This window comes from Populus nigra, chromosome 6 (genome assembly GCF_951802175.1).
Source record: "Populus nigra chromosome 6, ddPopNigr1.1, whole genome shotgun sequence".
Classification (NCBI taxonomy): domain Eukaryota; kingdom Viridiplantae; phylum Streptophyta; class Magnoliopsida; order Malpighiales; family Salicaceae; genus Populus; species Populus nigra.
Genome location: NC_084857.1, coordinates 11,646,012 through 11,665,435, shown reverse-complemented (window position 1 = coordinate 11,665,435; position 19,424 = coordinate 11,646,012). Strand labels below are relative to the sequence as shown.

The 19,424-nt window shown below is 32.3% G+C and overlaps 3 protein-coding genes across 3 annotated transcripts; all 3 read left to right on the top strand.

Annotated features, from left to right (window-relative positions):
* Nucleotides 1-1,799: 1,799 nt before the first annotated feature.
* On the top strand, nucleotides 1,800-3,473 carry LOC133697847 (leucine-rich repeat extensin-like protein 6). The gene has a single exon (XM_062120656.1). The coding sequence runs from the start codon at nucleotides 1,971-1,973 to the stop codon at nucleotides 3,255-3,257; it is 1,287 nt and encodes a 428-aa protein (XP_061976640.1). The 5' UTR covers nucleotides 1,800-1,970; the 3' UTR covers nucleotides 3,258-3,473.
* Nucleotides 3,474-10,788: 7,315 nt separating this feature from the next.
* Nucleotides 10,789-12,156, top strand: LOC133696952 (leucine-rich repeat extensin-like protein 6). The gene has a single exon (XM_062119251.1). The coding sequence runs from the start codon at nucleotides 10,884-10,886 to the stop codon at nucleotides 11,982-11,984; it is 1,101 nt and encodes a 366-aa protein (XP_061975235.1). The 5' UTR covers nucleotides 10,789-10,883; the 3' UTR covers nucleotides 11,985-12,156.
* Nucleotides 12,157-15,929: 3,773 nt separating this feature from the next.
* On the top strand, nucleotides 15,930-18,747 carry LOC133697749 (small ribosomal subunit protein eS1y). The gene is made up of 7 exons (XM_062120503.1): nucleotides 15,930-16,062; nucleotides 16,172-16,219; nucleotides 16,298-16,403; nucleotides 17,215-17,352; nucleotides 17,459-17,644; nucleotides 18,018-18,218; nucleotides 18,471-18,747. The coding sequence occupies exons 1-7, from the start codon at nucleotides 16,052-16,054 to the stop codon at nucleotides 18,561-18,563; spliced, it is 783 nt and encodes a 260-aa protein (XP_061976487.1). The 5' UTR covers nucleotides 15,930-16,051; the 3' UTR covers nucleotides 18,564-18,747.
* Nucleotides 18,748-19,424: the final 677 nt, after the last annotated feature.

The following is a 19,424-nucleotide window of genomic DNA, read 5'->3' as shown; positions in this document are numbered from 1 at the left end:
TAAATGCTCGAGAGCAGGAATTTGGTATACATGTCTGACACAGAGGCAGCCTAGCGGTACTGTTTTGTTCCTCGAAACATGCATCCAAACTAAAGGGAGTTGAGATTCAGACTCGATCCAGTCGGATCCTTAATTATTTCCTCCCATTCGAAAGAGAAATAGCATTAAGCATGCATATAGTACTGAGCTGGCTACTGCAATTGCGAATAATCGTGTCATCAGATGCCTTCTATACAAGCCAAGAGGATGAAATTAATTTGTCGTGACAGTTTTTTCCATTTACTATTATGCACCAATCGATCAGCTGGAAAAGTGGCATCTTCAAATCTGTACAAATATTGATAGGCTTTAAAATTCACTCTTGGCCGATCTTATCCTTGATCTTACACGCATGCATACACAAGAAAAGCTTTCGTGGTCCCAAATGCAAGTCCCGCTTGTCACTGATCAATCTTCCCCAGACAATCACTTCTGCATATATATGATTACAGTATTCTTTCTTACAATAATTTCAATTGCATTTACTTCGTCGTCCACATATACAGAATGTTATGCCAATCAGAAATCTCCAACTTATGGTACTTATTAATCGGAGTCTTATTTTCTTATAAATCTCTTTTCAAATTTCCAACCACCAATATAATTAGAAATATTGATTTTCAACTATTTAGGTGGTGGTTCAGTAGTAAGAGCTTGGGACTAAGAGGTTTGCTTCCTTTGTGGTTTCAGGTTTGAGCCATGTGGTTACTCATATGATAGCCACTGGAAGCTTATATAGTCGTTAACTTCAGGGCTCGTGGAATTAGTCGAAGTACGCGCAAACTGATCCGTACACTCACGTTAAACTAAAAAAAAACAAATATTGATTTTCATTTGTGTGTGTATATAATGGTAAGATTTGTGGATAACCAACCGCAAACTAAAATATATTTAGGGTGTGTTTGGAAATATAGTAACGGTCGCAGTTTAAAGTGTTTTTTATTTAGAAATGTATTAAAATAATTTTATTTTATTCTTTAAAAATTATTTTTGACATCAACATATTAAAAATTTTTTTTTTTTAAAAAAGATATTTTTAAATTTTTTAAAAATAGAATTTTAATCGCTCCAGATCCTAACACTCAAAGAACACTGTGATGAAATCAAATAACCGAACCACATAAATCTATATACCACATTAAACTTTGTGTATACATGCAGATCATAAATATTGCGAGCAAAAATTAATTTCTTCTTAGACAAGAATACGTAATTTCTAATACATACCTGATGTATCTTCATGTTTCACGTACACATTTATTTAATTAGCATCCACTGTGCTGATGTATTATTGATCATATTGTTTTTAGCCCACTTGCACTACCTACAGCCAGTAGTCAATAGATTAAATTAAGCTGAAAACTTCATACTATTGCAAGTTTTCTTGAGCAGTCTCTTTCCAAACTACCATATGTAAATTAACTTATAATAATCGAGAATGGTAAACACCGTGTTTTTGGTGAGATCAGGCACCGAATTCCTTCCAAACGAAAACCATAATTAAGAAACTGATCAATATTATCATCAAATTGCAATATTTACCAATAGGTATAATGCCTGCCAGTGCACTAGAAAGAGTAACAAAAAAATTAAGTATACCTAGCTAGCTAAACACATATCAAGAAAATTCGTGTTACTTTCTGAAATCAATGAAGTCAAATTAATCAAATAGTAAACCCTTTTCGTATTCCTGATTATGATCATATATATATATATATATATATGACCTCAACTAAAATGAGACAGCCAGAAGTCTTAATTACTAATCCCCATTGTGCAAGTACACGTTATTTTATGGTATAAATCATTGATAAAACCATCCTACCTTGTTCAACAAATCCTAATATATTCTTCCCTCTTCCCTCTTCCCTCAACCTCTCTTTCCATAAACCTCGAGTACTTCATCACTCGTTGCCATTTCCTTCTCAAAAATGAAGAACCCATGTCTCACTCTAGCCTTCTTGGGCATCCTCAGTATCATAGTATTCTTCCCTAAACCCTCTTATCAACTCTCTGTAGATGTAGATCTTCCGCCCATCCCAAACCCTAGACTCCTGAAGGCTTACATAGCTCTCCAAGCCTGGAAGCATGCAATCACCTCCGACCCCAAAAACTTTACCTCAAATTGGTGTGGCCCAAATGTTTGCAACTACACAGGAGTCTATTGTGCACCAGCCCCAGATGACCGTGACACCTTAACAGTTGCTGGTATAGACCTAAACCATGCAAACATAGCTGGTTCTTTGCCAGAAGACCTTGGCCTCCTCACTGACCTAGCTCTCTTCCACATAAACTCCAACCGCTTCTTCGGCTCCATCCCTGGTAGCTTTTGCGAACTCAACCTCCTTTATGAGCTTGACGTTAGCAACAACCAATTTAGTGGTAAATTTCCTTCTGTTGTGCTTTCCCTGCCTTCACTCAAATTTCTTGATATAAGATACAATGAGTTTAAAGGCAAGATCCCTTCTAAACTTTTTGATAAAAATCTTGACGCACTTTTCATTAACAACAACAAATTCCAATCATCCATACCTAAAAACTTAGGCAAGTCTCCAGTTTCGGTCATTGTATTGGCAAACAACAATTTTAATAGTTGCTTCCCTTCAAGTTTGACAAAAATGGCAGGGACCCTTGACGAGATAATCCTGACGAACATGGGATTGACTGGTTGTTTGCCATCAGATATCGGGTTGATGAACCAATTGACAGTTTTCGATGTAAGCTCCAACAAGCTTGTGGGTTCACTGCCAGAGTCTATAGGAGACATGAAAAAGTTGGAGCAGCTGAATGTGGCACACAACATGCTTTATGGTGACATTCCACGAAGCATATGCTTATTGCCTAGGTTGGAGAATTTCACATACTCTTACAATTACTTCTGTGGTGAGCCACCAGCGTGCCTCAAGCTACAAGCCAAAGATGATACGGAGAACTGCATACCCTATAGGCCTTTGCAGCGATCACCTCAGGAATGCAAGTCCTTCTATGCTTTTCCTCCCAGCTGCAGTGCCTCCGGGTGCTCACCCCCACCTCCTCCTCCTCCACCACCCCCACCCCCACCGCCTCCTCCTCCTCCACCACCTCCTCCTCCTCCACCACCACCACCGCCTCCTCCACCTCCACCTCCACCGCCTCCTCCTCCACCTCCTCCGCCTCCTCCTCCACCCCCACCCCCTCCACCCCCGCCTCCGCCACCACATAAATTTTATTATCCTTGACCGTCGTAGAGACTTTGATTATAAACAGGTTGGTTTCTTTCTTTTCTTGAAGGGGGAAAAAAACAGTGATTTCTTGATTTCTTCTACTGGCCGATCTCTTTTGATAGCTACACCAAGGGAAAAAAGAGGGGATGTAGAATGCTTGATTTTGTTTCGCTTTCATTTTCATTTACAGGAAAATAAAAGGCTTAATTGCGTTGTCGTTATTGGTATGTATATATATTTCTTGAATTGAAAAAGTTTTGGTTCTGTGACGCAGGATTTCTTTTAATTTCTTTCTCTCCCTCTGTGTTTTTTTTTTCATGATTGAGGATTAATTAGTAGAAAAATATACATGGTGTTGTAGGCGGCTAGGCGCGGACATATAGCTTGACCCCCTAAATTTGTGCCAAACTTGTGTATGTAACACCTGCTAGCTAGCTAGCTAGTTGAGAATTGAAGATTTAGCCAAGTCCATAATATTAGTGATCACAAACTAAAATGTAGCTAATTATGTACCAGTTACGTGCATGAATCTTGCTAGCACTCGTCGTCGAGCCGATTGTGATTAAACAAGCAAGCATTAGTTATCTGCAGGCCACCGTAGAAAGAGAAACTAAATTCGACGCTACATTAGTATCAATGCATGTATCTTTAGGACTGTACGTGGTATTGAATCATATATAGACTAGTTAGAGAATAATAGGCTAGCTTTATAAGAAATATATTTCAAACTGAAGCTATATTGTTTTATCAGTCTGCTGGAGAAATAGGAATACCATTGATTCCCATGTTGATGGTTGCTAGAGAAATTTCCATGAAGGTCAACTTAATTTGCACTGTAAATAACACAAGATCGCATGCCTGCAAGCTAAGTCACATTTATTATGTACGTGTAACTGGCATAATTAGAGAGCATTTCTTGCTATTTAAATCATTAAGAACGGTAAATTATCTGCTTTGGTACATCTGCAAGACTAGTAGTGAGGTCATAATTTGAATGGAAGTTCAATATATATATATGAGCCTTTCAATGAAGCAAAAAGAAAATATATCTTACCCAATAAATCAATTCATTCATGATATGGTACGTAAAATTTATTCATCTGCTTAAGTTTTTAGAAGTAAAAAGGCAATTATATATATATATATATATATATATATATATATATATATATATATATATATATATATATATATATATATATTCAAGCTCAAGCAACAGTGCTACTTATTAACCATATCAAAAGCAAGATCGATCCCTCATCATGATACACTTAATTTTACCTCTAAATTAATTTTGATCCCGTGCTAGCTTCAAGATAAAACTTAACGTGATGAGAATGCATGTCTAGACGATAGCAGACAAGAGAGAGGAAGAGATTTTGCACTTGGCTTTCTTAATTACAACTCATACAACCAGCCTTCCTTGCCTCTAGCAACCAAGGCACGATCGAGTTATATCACGTGACTTAAGAGGAAAATCAAGTTCTAGCACGGCCCTTTTCCTATAAGATAACAATGGCCACCTAGACTTTAGTCATAGCCCGCACGAGAGATATAGTTCTTTTCCAAATAAATTGAATTTTACTTTATTATAACAAGAAATTTTAAAATATAAAAGATATTTAAGGAAAATTTAGAGTTTATATAAATTTAAATCCATAAATATTCAAAATAAAAATTTATAGCAAACAGACTTTCAATACAAATATAATAATACAATTTTAGCATGCATACCCTTTATATATTCAAATTTCTAATTCATATCAAATTAAAATCCTAGTGTGTGTGTAAAGAATAATACTTACTTATTAAAATGAAATTTTTATCATTGTTATATGGATTTATTGCTCCTTTTTTTTATGACTAAAATATTAACAATATATTTGTCAAGATTTCAATATCATCATTTTAATTTAGATATATTTCTAAATAAGGTTTTCAAACTAAAATAAAATGATACAGTTATACTAAAAGATAAAAAGAGAAGGAAAACACTAAAAATAAGATAAGAAAGACCATATAAAAAAACTAAAAAAAACTAATTTGAAACTCTTCATTCACCTATTTTTTATAGTGGATTTTGAAAGCTAAAAAATTAAAGAATTAATTCTGATAATAAAAATAATTAGTTCCTATTATTATTAACTTTTGATTAGCTACCATAAATAAAACAAAAATTAAACCTCGATCTTTTGGCCATAAATCTAAATTTTTGAGCTGAAAAAACTATTTAGATTTGTAGAAAATGCTTATGGAAAAGACTATTAAAATTCATAGGCTTAATTGAACAAAATAATATGCTAAAAAATATTTTTTTTTATGGATCAAGCCCAGATATAAATTTTAGTTGGTAAAAATAATCTTTTATATTCCAAAATATTATTTTAAAATAAATCAAAACTTAGACTCAAGCCCAACCCAAAGCCAACCAAAAACTCACTTTGCTTATGACTTCTTCCTCTAAAAATTTACGTGTTTTTTGGGTTCAGTTTTAACTTTTTAACTCTTTTATTTAATAAACTAAGTTTTCTTCTTTTTTTTTCTAAGGAAAATAAAATTCTTTTAGAGAGTTTTGACTTTCACTAAAACTTATCAATTCAAGGGATCTCTGAAATCAATTTCTCATTCACTCATAATTTATTTAAATTATATCAATATCCCATTTTAAATGACTCATGTTAAATATTAAATTTCAATAAATTTTTAACCTGAAAAATAAGCGAACCTTACTTTTAACTTGACATCAAATATATCTATGTTAAGTAAAATTTTCCAACAATAGCGAACATAGGGGGTGATACATGTTTAGGATTTAGAATATGTTCGGTATTGTTGTATTTTATTGTATTCTTTGATATTGTGTTGTGGGGGAGAAAAATGTATTTGATATATTGATTGTTGTGTTGCACTGGTAAATATTAAAGCTATTAAATAATATTTTATTAAATTATTTTATTGTGCTTTTAAATTAATGTAAAATGACCAATAAATGTTGCAACATATTAAAAATATTTTTAAAAATATATTTCGTGTATATTAAATGTCATATGACTTATATAGGTATTTTTTATGAGAGTAATCCTTGATCAAGAAACTAGAAAGGGGTTAAATAGAATGATAATATGTATAGACATGCCATTTCAATAAAATCGATGATAATAAAAAAAATAATTTTGAAATAAAATTATATAAAACAATAGCACTTTTATTATATGTAATTAAAAAAATAATGAAAAAACTTATTATTTTAATCAAAACAAAAGTAAAATCCACAATAAACAATTGTTTTTTTTTTATTAAAAGTAAGAGGTACATTGCTTTGTCTCAATTAAAGCAAATTAGTCTTCTTTTAAAATGATAATTGTTTTGGTTTCAAAAGCAAAATATAAATTTTAAATAAAAAAAACTAAACATAATTATGCTTTAAAAACGGAGTAATATTAAACAAGCACTGAATGATGTTGAAATAATCGAGATATTTTCTCAAAATTATTTAAATATAATTAGTTAATATAATGCATGTATCAAACAACTTGATCTATTATGGAGGGAAATTATGCAATTGACACACAATCTGCCCCTGCAAGGGAAACCCTTACTTGACCACGTCTTTGTTATACTTTTCGTCGAATCACAAAAACTACTCACAAAATCTCTGAAATCCATAAAATAAGGCCAATGTCTACGGCACTTCAAGAAAATTCATACTTTATTCGTCAAGAAAAAAAGAAAAAAAAAAACGCTTCTTGGTTTCGAAAAGACAATAATTCTTGACTTCAACATTCAAGTATATCTAACTACTCTCGCATTATTATTAAAAAAAAAAAAAAAAAAACCCCAACTACTAGAACGCGTACGAGGGGACAAAAAGGAAAACAAAGGAGAAAAACAAATCCACTTTATTATATACCTTTCAACAATCAAAATCGAGTTCAGAGCTTTCATGGCGGAGCGACTTCAAGCTAATTCTTATCTGGGTAATTGTCAAATGTCTACACTTAATAAAAAATTATAAAAATAAATAAGATATATTTATTAATTATATTTTATAAAACAAAAATTGTTTTTAATTAACAAAATATCTCAAATACAAAATGAAAATTGCTCCATCTTCCACTTATAAACATGCATAAAAAAATAAAACATATATTTTAAAAGACATCATTCACCTTAAACTGTTTTTGTTTTAATGCTTTAATTTTTAAATTAAGATAACTTTATATTTTTTATTGTATAATCTTAACATATTGTTTGATATTCTTTTATACACTTCCTTTTTTCTAAACTATACTTTCAAATAAAAGTTTTAAAATACATAATGATTTTATGATTAAAAAAAAGTGTTTTTTTCACGAAAACCATTTTAAGTAGCTTACTATAATATTAAAATATTTAATGAATAATTAATAAATTAACAATCATAAATAAATTAAATAATGGAAATTTTAAATAATAAGATGTACTAATCAGTGCAAAATAGTGGACTCTAACCTATATTCAACAAAGTGGTTGCTCAAGACAGTACAAGAGTAATTATCAATGATAGTTGCTCCATTAAGAGAAAGATATAACGAGAGAAATTGCTTTAAAACCCACCAAAAATGACACTATTTTCCCTACATGCAAGAGAGTAATTTTTATATAGCTTGCTATCCGGTCTCAAGTTTGAGCATGTATTTATTAATATGATAATTATTATAAATTTATATAATTATTAACTTTAAAAATTATAAGATTAGTTAAGGTATATATAAACTGATCCAAACATTCACATTAATAATAATAATAAAATATTATTATTATAATAAAATTAATCGAGATATATGCAAACTAATCCGGAAATTTATATTAAACTAAAAAAAATCATAACCCCCCCCCCCCCCCCCCCCCCGTGATGTTTCTCACCTTAAAGTTTGGTTGTGTTTTTTTTATCTGTCTGCCGGAACAAAAAAAAAAGATCTTCTTATGGTGGTTCTAGATTAGATTCTAAGAGTTTAATAATCGTGTTCCAAAAAATTATCCTTGTTTTCGATTAAATTATATATTTTTTTAATAATTGTATCCAACTCTTAAATAAACTCAATAAACCCAAATTAAAAAAAAAACTAAGTTATTTTCATCAACATATTCTGGTTTCATTTGTTGTTTTGCTGGAAATTCTTGCCGTGATTTTGTTTTCCCATCGGTATGTATTTTTTATCATATTTTTATTGACTTTTTAATATATTTAGGAGTGAATAAAAAAATTAAAAAATCGATTAAACCAAAAAAATTTAAAAAAATAACTGAAAAACCGAACCGTGAAAAAAAATTGATTAAATCGATTAGAATTTTTAAAAAACCGAGCCAAACCGAAAAAAACATGAGCCAATTGGTTAAACCGAGAAAATTTTAAAAAAATAATCGAAAAACCGAATCGTAAAAAAAACTGATTAGAATTTTTAAAAAATCGAGCCAAATAAAAAAAACTAGTTTTTGTTCTAAAATAACTAAACCGAACCGAAATCGGTCAGTTTGAATCAGTTTCGGTTTGGTTTTGGTATTTTAGAAAAAAAATTAATTTGGTTATTTTTTTGATAAAAACCGAACCAAACTGAAAATAATTACCCCTAAATATACTTGTTAACTTAATATCTCTATAAAAAATTGGTGATATTTGTGTGTGTTACCAACAAATGACATATTAATTATCTTGTGTGGCAACAATAAATCACTAAAGTAATGTTTCATTTTCATAATTAATTAAGTGGATTCACTTTTGTAATTGAATAAAATCATAATTCTTAATTTAGTTTTATTGATCATGGAAATTAAAACATCCCATTTTAATCGATTAGAAAAACCCTATGATTCCACACACACACACACGGGTAATGCTAGGGGTAATAAACTTCTTTACTAAGTTTTGCTTAATGAACGACTTGACATCCATTACAGAAAAAAAATTTAAATCATGTAATGTAGATTTTATATATAATATTTAATGATATAATTATAATCATGAAATTGAATAACAGATCAAAACACCTCTTTCATGGTTTCACACACACGCGCGCGCGCGCGCGCGCGTGTGTGTGAAGTTAATATAACGTGCCCATGTGATCATTAACTCTCATTACTTTTCTTTTCCACCGAGCTTCCTTAATTCTTTCCTTTGTGTGTAGAACCTGAACTCTAGAGCTGCCACCGCCCTCTCTCTCATGAAAATAAATATTTCCTCTCAGGTTAAGTTTTCGCGGTGCTTGAGATGAAGAAACGTCCTGTTTATTTTTTATTTTAAAAGTATTTTTTTAAAAAAATAAAATTTATTTATTTTCTATAAATTCATATGTTTTTAGATTATTTTAATGTGTTAATATTAAAAATAATTTTTAAAAAAATATATAAAAAATTATTTTATAAATAAAAACACTTTAAAAAAATATAGATAATGCTCCAGGCAAATGAAAGGCTATGATACAGTAGAAGAAATTAATGGGCCATGCAAGCCAGGCGTGCTAGCTTTTAAAGCCCACCTACTACCCCATGTGACATTAAATCCACAGTCTTAAGTGTGGTTAAAATCCTTTTCATAAGGGCATTAGGGCTGCTGGCTACTGAAGAATTATATATTCATTAATTTGAATTAGTTGAGATATATGGAATTTGACAGAATATTTATATTAATAAAAAAATCCTTTTCATCAAGATGCTCTGCGAAATTCGAAAGTTAAACTTCAATATCATAGTCAAATACTGTATGGCGATTGTTTTCATTGAGATGAAAAGGGAACTGTGTAGTGAGTTTTTCAATCTTCATAAACCTTTAGAAAGAGATTGCAGAAACCCTGGGCATGGGAGCAATCACGCCGGGGCTCAACTACTCAAACAAACCCGTTGGGTTTTACTACTGTTCGTTGGGAGTTGCAACATTTGTGGAGCCATTAGAGAGCTGAGAAATCTAGCTAACAGACAACTTGGCACCTGGTATGTGTCTTCTTGACAACGATAACATGATAGCATTGAATACACGGCAAGCTCTGTACTTTTAATATTATCACTTGCTCTTTCTTTACTACCATAACAAGAAAACCATGTCGTCCAAAGTATACAGCTCATCGTCATCTTGCCCCAACAGATGCTATAGACCAACTGGTTGAACATACATAACCCAAGTAGCTAAGCGCTGCTTCGAAATTTTTGATGACATGATCGACTGGTAGATTGACACTTTTCTGGGATGATTAATTCCCACTTCAATTTCCAACGACCAGGATCTATTGATAATGTTCACTGCTAATCGAAACTCGGAACAATTAATGACTTTAACATTATATAAACTTCCATGTGTAAATTGAAATGATTAATTTGTTTTTTACTGAGATCTTCATTCATAATTTAGAGTCTTGCATCGCATCGATTTGATAATTAAATAGCTGCCGATCGAGTAAAATATTTACGAGAAAATTGATCAGCTAGACTAAATTTTACAGGCTATTAATATTATAAAATTAATTAATACCCATTATTGCATTGCCCTCAACTTATATAAACCTTCCAAGCCTCTATTCAATACATGGAGCACTGGAGTGCTATAGTACCAGTGACTTTTATACTTACACCACAATAAAAACAAGCAATTATCACCGTATCCTTCTCCAAATGAAGAGCTCATATCTCATCAATCTAACCCTCTGGAGCATCATCAATATCATGCTCTTCCTCTCCAAGGTCACTTCACAAACTTTTTATCCACCTGATTTTCCCATCGTAAGCCCTCAACTCATGGAGGCTTACATAGCTCTCCAAGCTTGGAAACAAGCTATAACCTCTGACCCCAACCAATTTACGGCCAACTGGCACGGGCCACATGTATGCAACTACACTGGTGTCTACTGTGCCCCAGCCCCATATGACCCTTTTATCTTGACGGTTGCCGGCATAGACCTAAACCACGCCAACATAGCCGGTTTTTTGCCTGAAGAGCTTGGCCTCCTTAAGGACCTTGCTCTCTTTCACATAAACTCCAATCGTTTCTACGGTGTCATCCCTGATAGTTTTATCCATCTCAAATTTCTTTTCGAGCTTGACATCAGTAACAACCGCTTTAGTGGTCCGTTTCCGAGTGTTGTTTTCTTCTTGCATTCGCTCAAATATCTTGATGTAAGGTTCAACGAATTCGATGGAAAAATCCCACCACAGCTTTTTGAGCTAAAATTAGATGCTCTTTTCATAAATAATAACAGATTTCACTCAACCCTGCCTGCTAACCTGGGAAACTCTCCAGTTTCAGTGTTTGTAGTAGCAAACAACGACATCAGAGGCTGCATTCCTCCAAGTTTGGCAAACATGGCAGAGACCCTTGACGAGATTGTTCTCTCTAATATGGCGTTAACAGGTTGTTTACAACAAGATATTGGGCTGCTAAGAGGCTTAACAGTTCTTGATGTCAGCTTCAACAATTTAGCTGGGCCTTTGCCAGAGTCAGTAGGAGCAATGAGGAACCTGGAGCAGCTAAATGTGGCACATAACAAGTTTTCCGGGCAAGTTCCTAGCAGTGTATGTTCCTTGCCTAAGTTGGAGAATTTCACATACTCGTTTAATTACTTTTCTGGTGAGTCACTGGTGTGCCTCAGGTTGCCGGGGAATGATGATAGGAGGAATTGTATTCCGAATAGGCCTTTCCAGCGCACACCGGAGGAATGTAGTAACTTTTATGCACATCCCATTAGTTGTGGTTCCATTCAGTGCCTCATTAGCTAGCTAGCTAGCTAGAACTCCAGCACCAGCGTATGTAACCACCGCTTCCTCCACCAGCAAAGCCACCACTGCCCTTGTAGGTGCACTAATATTACTAGTACTATTGTATTTGACAAAATTACTACGACTGATATGATTAATGATAATGAAAACAGAGTGCGTGCTATTAATTTTATTGGATCTGCAATTATTTATGGAGGTGACAGGTTCAAATTTGAAACCTGCAATATTGAATTAGGCCCGTACAATATATTGCCAGTAAATTAAATGTTCACGCCTATCTTAGCCAAACATTTAGAAATACATTCAGAAATACAATTAATTATTTTTTTTAATAAATCACGGAGAATTTTACTAACAAGATATTACTTGTTATATCCATGGTTTGTGTGTCTATATATATATATATATATATATATATATATATATATATTAAGAGAATTACAAAAATGAATGAAAAAAAAATTAAGAAATACGATGACGTGTCATTTTTACAAACAAACTTACCAACAAATTTAAATGTGTTGATTAAATCCATTGGTAAATTTATCTTTAATATTTAATTTATGACCTAACAAACGACTCTCCTCTCTCCTTCTCTCATTTCTTCTTCTTCCTTTATTTTTCTTTGCAACAAACACCACAACCCTCCACCTGATTTTAGCACAAATCAACCTTTCACTACAAATTCAGCTACTCCAATACTTAATTTGTCAGCATTTATGTTCTGATTCAAATTTTATTAAAGATTCTCCACTTTAAGTAAGCAAAACTACTCATTTTTTATTTGAACTCAATTTCAAAATGTTCATTTTTAATATATATTTTTGTAGTATATGAATAATAGGGTCCGTTTTATATTTTATCAATTTTATTGTTGAGTTGAAATTTCTAGTAAATGTGTAGAAATTTAAATTTATATAGATAATTAATAATAAATTAGTTGTACTATTAAAATAGTTTGAGTAAAACCAATGTTCTGTTATTTATTTAGTTTACATAATTAATTAATACATGTTGTCATCAATATTCTATATAAATTTGTAGGGATGATCATTTTCGGTTTGGTTCGGTTTTTATTTAAAAAATAACCAAAATAAAATTTTGAAAAACTGAAAAATTTGAACCATAATCGGTTCAAACTGACTGGTTTCAATTCGGTTCGGTTCAGTTTTTTTAACATAAAAACTAGAAAAACCTATATTCAAACCGACCGGTTTTCTAACAATCTTCTCTATAGCTTCTCTAGCTTCCCTCTTGTTCTTCCCTACCAACCCCACAATTTAATAAAGTCCAATTACTCAACAAACAATAAATCTCAAAATGTAACAACTGCAAATAGATAAAATACAGCAAAAAACCATTCTATTATTCTAAATCGATCTTCAGTAACCACAAACTTGTCTCCACGCATTACAAAATGGTTATGAAAGAAACTAAATGACCAATATAAAAGTTAAACAAAAAACAATATCAAACAACTTTTTTGTATAAGAAAATACCACAAATCATTCTATAAGAAATCGTTCTTTCTCAATAAATTTATTGAGAGAAACACAGTCAACCTCTTCAAAATCCCAAAACACAAAACCCAAATTCAACAACAGGAGCTGCTTCAACCTTTCTTCTCAGCCTTAGCAGGAAATACAACAGGAGCTGCTTCAACCTTCAAAAAAAAAAAAAAAGGGGACACAAAACCATGATTAGAGGAAACAAACATTGAAGCCTTAAAGATGAAGATTTGAAGTATGCACTAAACCAGTCCCTGAGTTGTTAGATTTGAAGATAAAAATTGAAGCCTTGTTGAAGTTTTATTAGATGACTAGAATTCTAGATCTGGCCATGAAGTAGTGATGGAGAATTCATTTTTTATTAGGTTGAGAGTGTGAAAGATTGAGATTTAAGAGTTATGGCTTGTGAGGGCTTTGAGGGGGGGTTACTGGATGCAGAAGGAGGGGGAATGCTAAGGTTAAAAATTTAGAAAGGGCTTTTATAGTATTTGTTTAAGAATTGAACCGGTTCGGTTCGGTTTGGTTTTTTCAGTTTCAGACTTATCAAACTGAAACCAAACCAAACTGGTCACTTTTTTTAAAATTTTAATCGGTTTAATCAGTTTTTTTTCACAGTTTGGTTTTTCCAGTTATTTTTTTTTCTGATTTTCTCGGTTTAATCGGTTTTTCAGTTTTTTTGCTCACCCCTATAAGTTTGACGTAAGTAATGAATGGTCGTTCATAGATGTATCGAGATTTGCCTAAAAGGTTGTGTGGGATGGATTATTGTAATGAAGTTCGAGGTTTTATTAATTATACACTATCTAATTCGAGAAAATATTAGCATATGCGATATTAGATGTCCATCTAATCTGAACTTTGCAAATTGATATTGGAGATAAAATCACATATGGATAGTACATCATAATACATGTGCTCTTTTTTATTCACCCCAAGGTTCAGACGAAGAGCCCCCTTCTCCTCCAACATCTTTATTTTATATTAATTATATTTTAAATTATAAATGTTTAAATTTATAATAAATATTTGAATTTATATTAATTTGTTTTTTTTTAATTTTGTATGTTTTTGTTTAATAGATTTTTTTAAAAATATATTTTTAAGTTGTTTTAAATTTCAGAGAGTTGGAAAAAGAATTACTGCAGCTTACCGAGGAATAACAAACGACCTGTTTAATAGTTATATATCAAATTCACCAACGAATGAAAAAAATCATCAATAGAATAACATATGATTTCTTTCTCAATGATATATTATATTCAATGATGGAAGTACCTAAAAAATAAAATAGGTTAAAATTTTTTTTGACACGCTTTATTTATCAATAAATTCATATGTAAAATCATTACTAATGGACTCACCAATAAATTACAAATCACCACCAAGAGTTCTTCTGACCAATCATTTTTGTCCATCATCACATTGACAAGGTTTTTATTAATAAACAATGAGTATAAATATCGATAAAAAATTCCATCCATAAATTTAAAAATTCTTTATGTATTTTGATCTATGCTACTTCGTATTAATTCTTATTGTTTTAATTTAGTTAAGGAAATTATATTACAGTAAGAATAATACGATTACGACATGTTTAAGGAATTGAGTGAAAAACCTGCCTGCAGCTTTAGAATAAAAGGGGCCGAGTTAAAATGAAAATACAAATGAAATAGTATTTATATATTTCTTATATGCTAATCAATCAGTCATAGCAGATTATTATTTCACATAGTATTTTACTTTCAATTTAAACGGTCTCTTTATCTTACAATCTAATTAAATCCAAGCAGGCTTAGAGTGATATAAATACAATCTAATTAAAGCAATAGTAAATTACTGATAATGTGTCGTGATAATAAAATGATCTAATAATAATAATAGTAATAGTAATAGTAATAATAATAGCAGTGATAGAGATAATAAAAATAATAAAAAAAATAATAATATTAATAATAAGATGATAATGATAATATTTATAAAAAAAATAACGAAGATAATGATAATAAATTTGTGCTAACCTAATTAAATAATAATAATGATAATTGAAATAGTTGTATAATGAATATATTGTTGTTGTAAAGTATTTTTAGATAAATAAAAAATATTATGGAGGTAGAAAATGTGATAAAATTACTCAATATGGTGACAATTAAAAAACTCAATATGAATGAATTATAATAAAATCTTTTTTTTTAGGTTAGAAAAAAAAAAGCACTCACCTGAAGCCTGAAGGTACTGAACGAGCCTTTTCAGGGTACCCGTTAAGGTCCCTTAAACAATGCTGTTTGGATTTATATAAAATTTTGGGCTTGTAACTTTGTAACCATTTCAAACCATCTAGCCTAGTCGTGGATGGGCTTTCTGCAATTTTCAAAGCCCATAACAAACCCAAAAACAAATGACCCTAATTAAATGACCACACCATCCTCACCAAAATAGCTATATAAAATAAGGCAGCAGCAGGTAGGGTTTTCGAGTTTTCCCTTCCCCAGCCGTCCATCACTATTTCACTGCTACCCTGCAGCTCGCAGTTCCTCGCGACCACCACAAACTCCAATCATGGCCGTCGGGTACACTTCCCTTCTCTCTTTCCCATTCAACACATCGAGGCTTATGTTTATATGTTCAGGGTGCCTGGAAAATATTGTATTGATGAATTACTCGTCTGTTTGTCAACAGGAAGAACAAGAGAATTTCCAAGGGAAAGAAGGGAGGAAAGAAGAAGGCGTGAGTTTTGCAGACTTAACTTTGTGTCTTTCTAGATCTGCTGTTTGATTAATTATTGTTGTTTGTTTGTCTTTACAGAGCTGATCCATTTTCAAAGAAGGATTGGTATGATATCAAGGCTCCTTCAGTTTTCTCGGTCAAAAACGTCGGCAAGACTCTTGTTACTCGTACTCAGGGTACCAAGGTATATAACGTTTTTTAAATTTATGAACATTTTTCTCTTATTTTTTTTCATAGTTTTGCATAATTGTTTGCATTTTTTTATGTTTGGTCGTTGGGTTCTCCTAGAAAATGAGAGTGCATAATTTGGGGCAAGGTTTTTGTTTGAATTCATAGATTCTAGGTGTTCTACATAGTTTTAGCCTGTATAAGAGGTCACGATGATTGCCATGATAGAGAGGCGAGTTTCTAGCAATTTGTTACTCCGTTAACGCGTTGATTGAGATTTTGTTTGTTGGAGCTCATTTTGCTCAATAAATTTAAGTTCAGTGGTAACTTTGAGGTGGCCTGCTTAAAAAATTAAACCTTGAAAGCATGGAAGTACAGTGCATGAATGGCATATGGTTTGTCCACGACACACTTCTTTTCCTGTAACAATTTATCCCCACTTGTAGAGAAATATTAGTCGTGAAGATTTGACTCTTGAAATTTTAAAACCTTTTCTCTTGTCATGTTCTCTTCCGAACTGCAATGTGCTCTTTTTTTTTCTACCAGTTCTATTCACAATTTAATTTCATTCATTCTTATCTTTTTCCTGGACTTGCTGGCTCATGTCTAGAAGGTCATCTTTAGTTGTTGTGTCATTTTCTTTGTAAATTAACTAGCAGAAATTTGTTTGTTCTACTTGCATTTCTTGTGCTGTATTGGGATTTTGCATTTTTTACTTATGGTGGACGTGAAATACTACAACTGTATTTCTTTTTATAGATGCTTGATCATTGAGAGGTATCCATGTGTTGCTGATGTACTAATGTGTACTCTGTGGTCTGTAACAGATTGCTTCAGAAGGTCTCAAACATCGTGTTTTTGAGATCTCACTTGCAGACCTTCAGGGTGATGAGGATCATGCTTACAGAAAGATCCGTTTGAGAGCTGAAGATGTTCAAGGAAGGAATGTTTTGACAAACTTCTGGGTATGATTATGGAAGTTGTATTTTTCTTACATTATTATATTTTAATTCTATTTACAATGTATTAATTTAACATTGCAAGTTTTAATCCTCTCCTTAAATATTGCAGGGAATGAATTTTACCAATGACAAATTGAGGTCTTTGGTGAGGAAATGGCAAACTTTGATTGAAGCTCATGTTGATGTGAAAACCACTGATAACTACACTTTGAGGATGTTCTGCATCGGGTTCACTAAAAGGCGTCCCAACCAGATCAAGAGGACTACCTATGCTCAGTCCAGCCAAATAAGACAAGTAAGAACATCATATCATAATATCTAGTTGCTCACTGAACTTATGTATTAGGAACTTAAGTTTGTTTTTTCAGGGCACTATGTATTTCTTGTTTTTATTTAGTCTTTGCTTCAACAAGATATAGAATGTCCTTTATGAGAATATTTCTGGTATATATTGTTGGTTGTGTATTATGCTACTGATTTGAAATCTGAATTATTTAGTGGCAACCAAAATAAAGTTATTTCATCAAGAGTTGTATATAATTCTTGCATTTATAATGATGGATATGGAGACTGGAAAGTATTGATTGAGTGAAAATTGTGCTGAATTAATTTGCTGTTTGCTGTTTTGTTTCTGCTTATGATGTGAATATGCTTTTGTTTTCTCTCAGATACGCCGCAAAATGAGGGAAATTATGACAGCCCAAGCAACTTCTTGTGATCTCAAGGAATTGGTCCGCAAGTTCATTCCAGAGAGCATTGGCAAGGAAATTGAAAAGGCAACTTCAAGCATCTACCCTCTTCAAAACGTTTTCATCAGGAAAGTGAAAATCTTAAAGGCCCCAAAGTTTGACCTTGGAAAATTGATGGAGGTTTGTCTCTAGAGGCTTCGTATTACGTGTTTGATGTTTTGATCACCAAACTATTCCAAAGATAAATTTTTTTCATCAGCTTTCTGTCTGCATTTAAATCTTTAGTTTTTATGTATATAGCCAACAATGGCAGGCGTTCTATCATATGGTCATTTTTATACTTTTGAATTTTGTGAACTTTTTAAGCAATAGTATATTTGGATCTGGCTGGTTGTTATATTGCAACCATCTAATATTCTTTGCTATGTGCAGGTTCATGGGGACTACTCCGAGGATGTTGGTGTGAAATTGGAAAGGCCAGCTGATGAGCCAATCGCCGAGGCCCCTGCTGAAACTGCTGCTTGAACTTGAAGGGAATTTTTCTTAGTTGTCTTGCCCTTTTTTGATTTTTTACTAGTTCTCCATAACTGTTTATTTTAAACTCTGGATGATAGTTGTTCGATGCTCTAGTTTATCTGAGATCTAGAATGTTTTCATCGAGGACTTGATCTGTGCTTTAATCGAGTAGGCTTATATTTTGCCTGGCAAACATTGCGATGCATAGTTGATCAGATTGTTTGCTCATGTATTTGTGATTTGAACATGGTTTTTAGCATCCGACTTGCTTGTGAATTGCCTAACGTGGTATGATGAAAATTGTGCCTCATTTATTGGCAACTTCGCAGGTTGTAGGTCTCTCCTTATTGTCAATGGTAAACGTGATTATTAGTCTTTCAGAAGTGGAGAGGTTTGGAGTTTTATTCTTTTTCATCCTTGGCTCGAATCACGTTCAAACAAATTTTATTTCTCTGCTTTCAACTAACGAATGTTTAGAGCCAAAATCGAAAATTGAGGAATCTAATACGAAGGACCAGCCTTAATAGTCCCACAAAGAGAACCAAGTTTGTAAGGAGACTTACTTTAAATGCAAGGGTTTCTTATGCAAGATGATAGTTGAGTTTGGCCTAGCTCAAGGTCAAAGACATACTCTCTGGTACTTATCTTTTCCAAATCATTGCACCGAGGAGTGCATTACTTGGAAATAATCCTCAGATTAGCATAAGCTTATCTGGGGTTCTCTTCATATTTACTGGACGCTACTTGTTTTTTATTTTATACATGGATCAGTCGTTTTTCTCTTGCAGTCTTACAAAGAGAACATGCCAGTGCATTCTGCATTAGGAGTAGATTCCACAAACAATTCGGGGACTGAAATAGAACTTGCTT

Bases quoted from the DNA above. Each gene is read 5' to 3' on its own strand.
- LOC133697847 (XM_062120656.1), top strand. From the start codon at position 1,971: ATGAAGAACCCATGTCTCACTCTAGCCTTCTTGGGCATCCTCAGTATC.
- LOC133696952 (XM_062119251.1), top strand. From the start codon at position 10,884: ATGAAGAGCTCATATCTCATCAATCTAACCCTCTGGAGCATCATCAAT.
- LOC133697749 (XM_062120503.1), top strand. The intron at 17,353-17,458 runs GTATGATTATGG...TAAATATTGCAG, and splicing joins ATGTTTTGACAAACTTCTGG to GGAATGAATTTTACCAATGA. The intron at 17,645-18,017 runs GTAAGAACATCA...GTTTTCTCTCAG, and splicing joins AGTCCAGCCAAATAAGACAA to ATACGCCGCAAAATGAGGGA.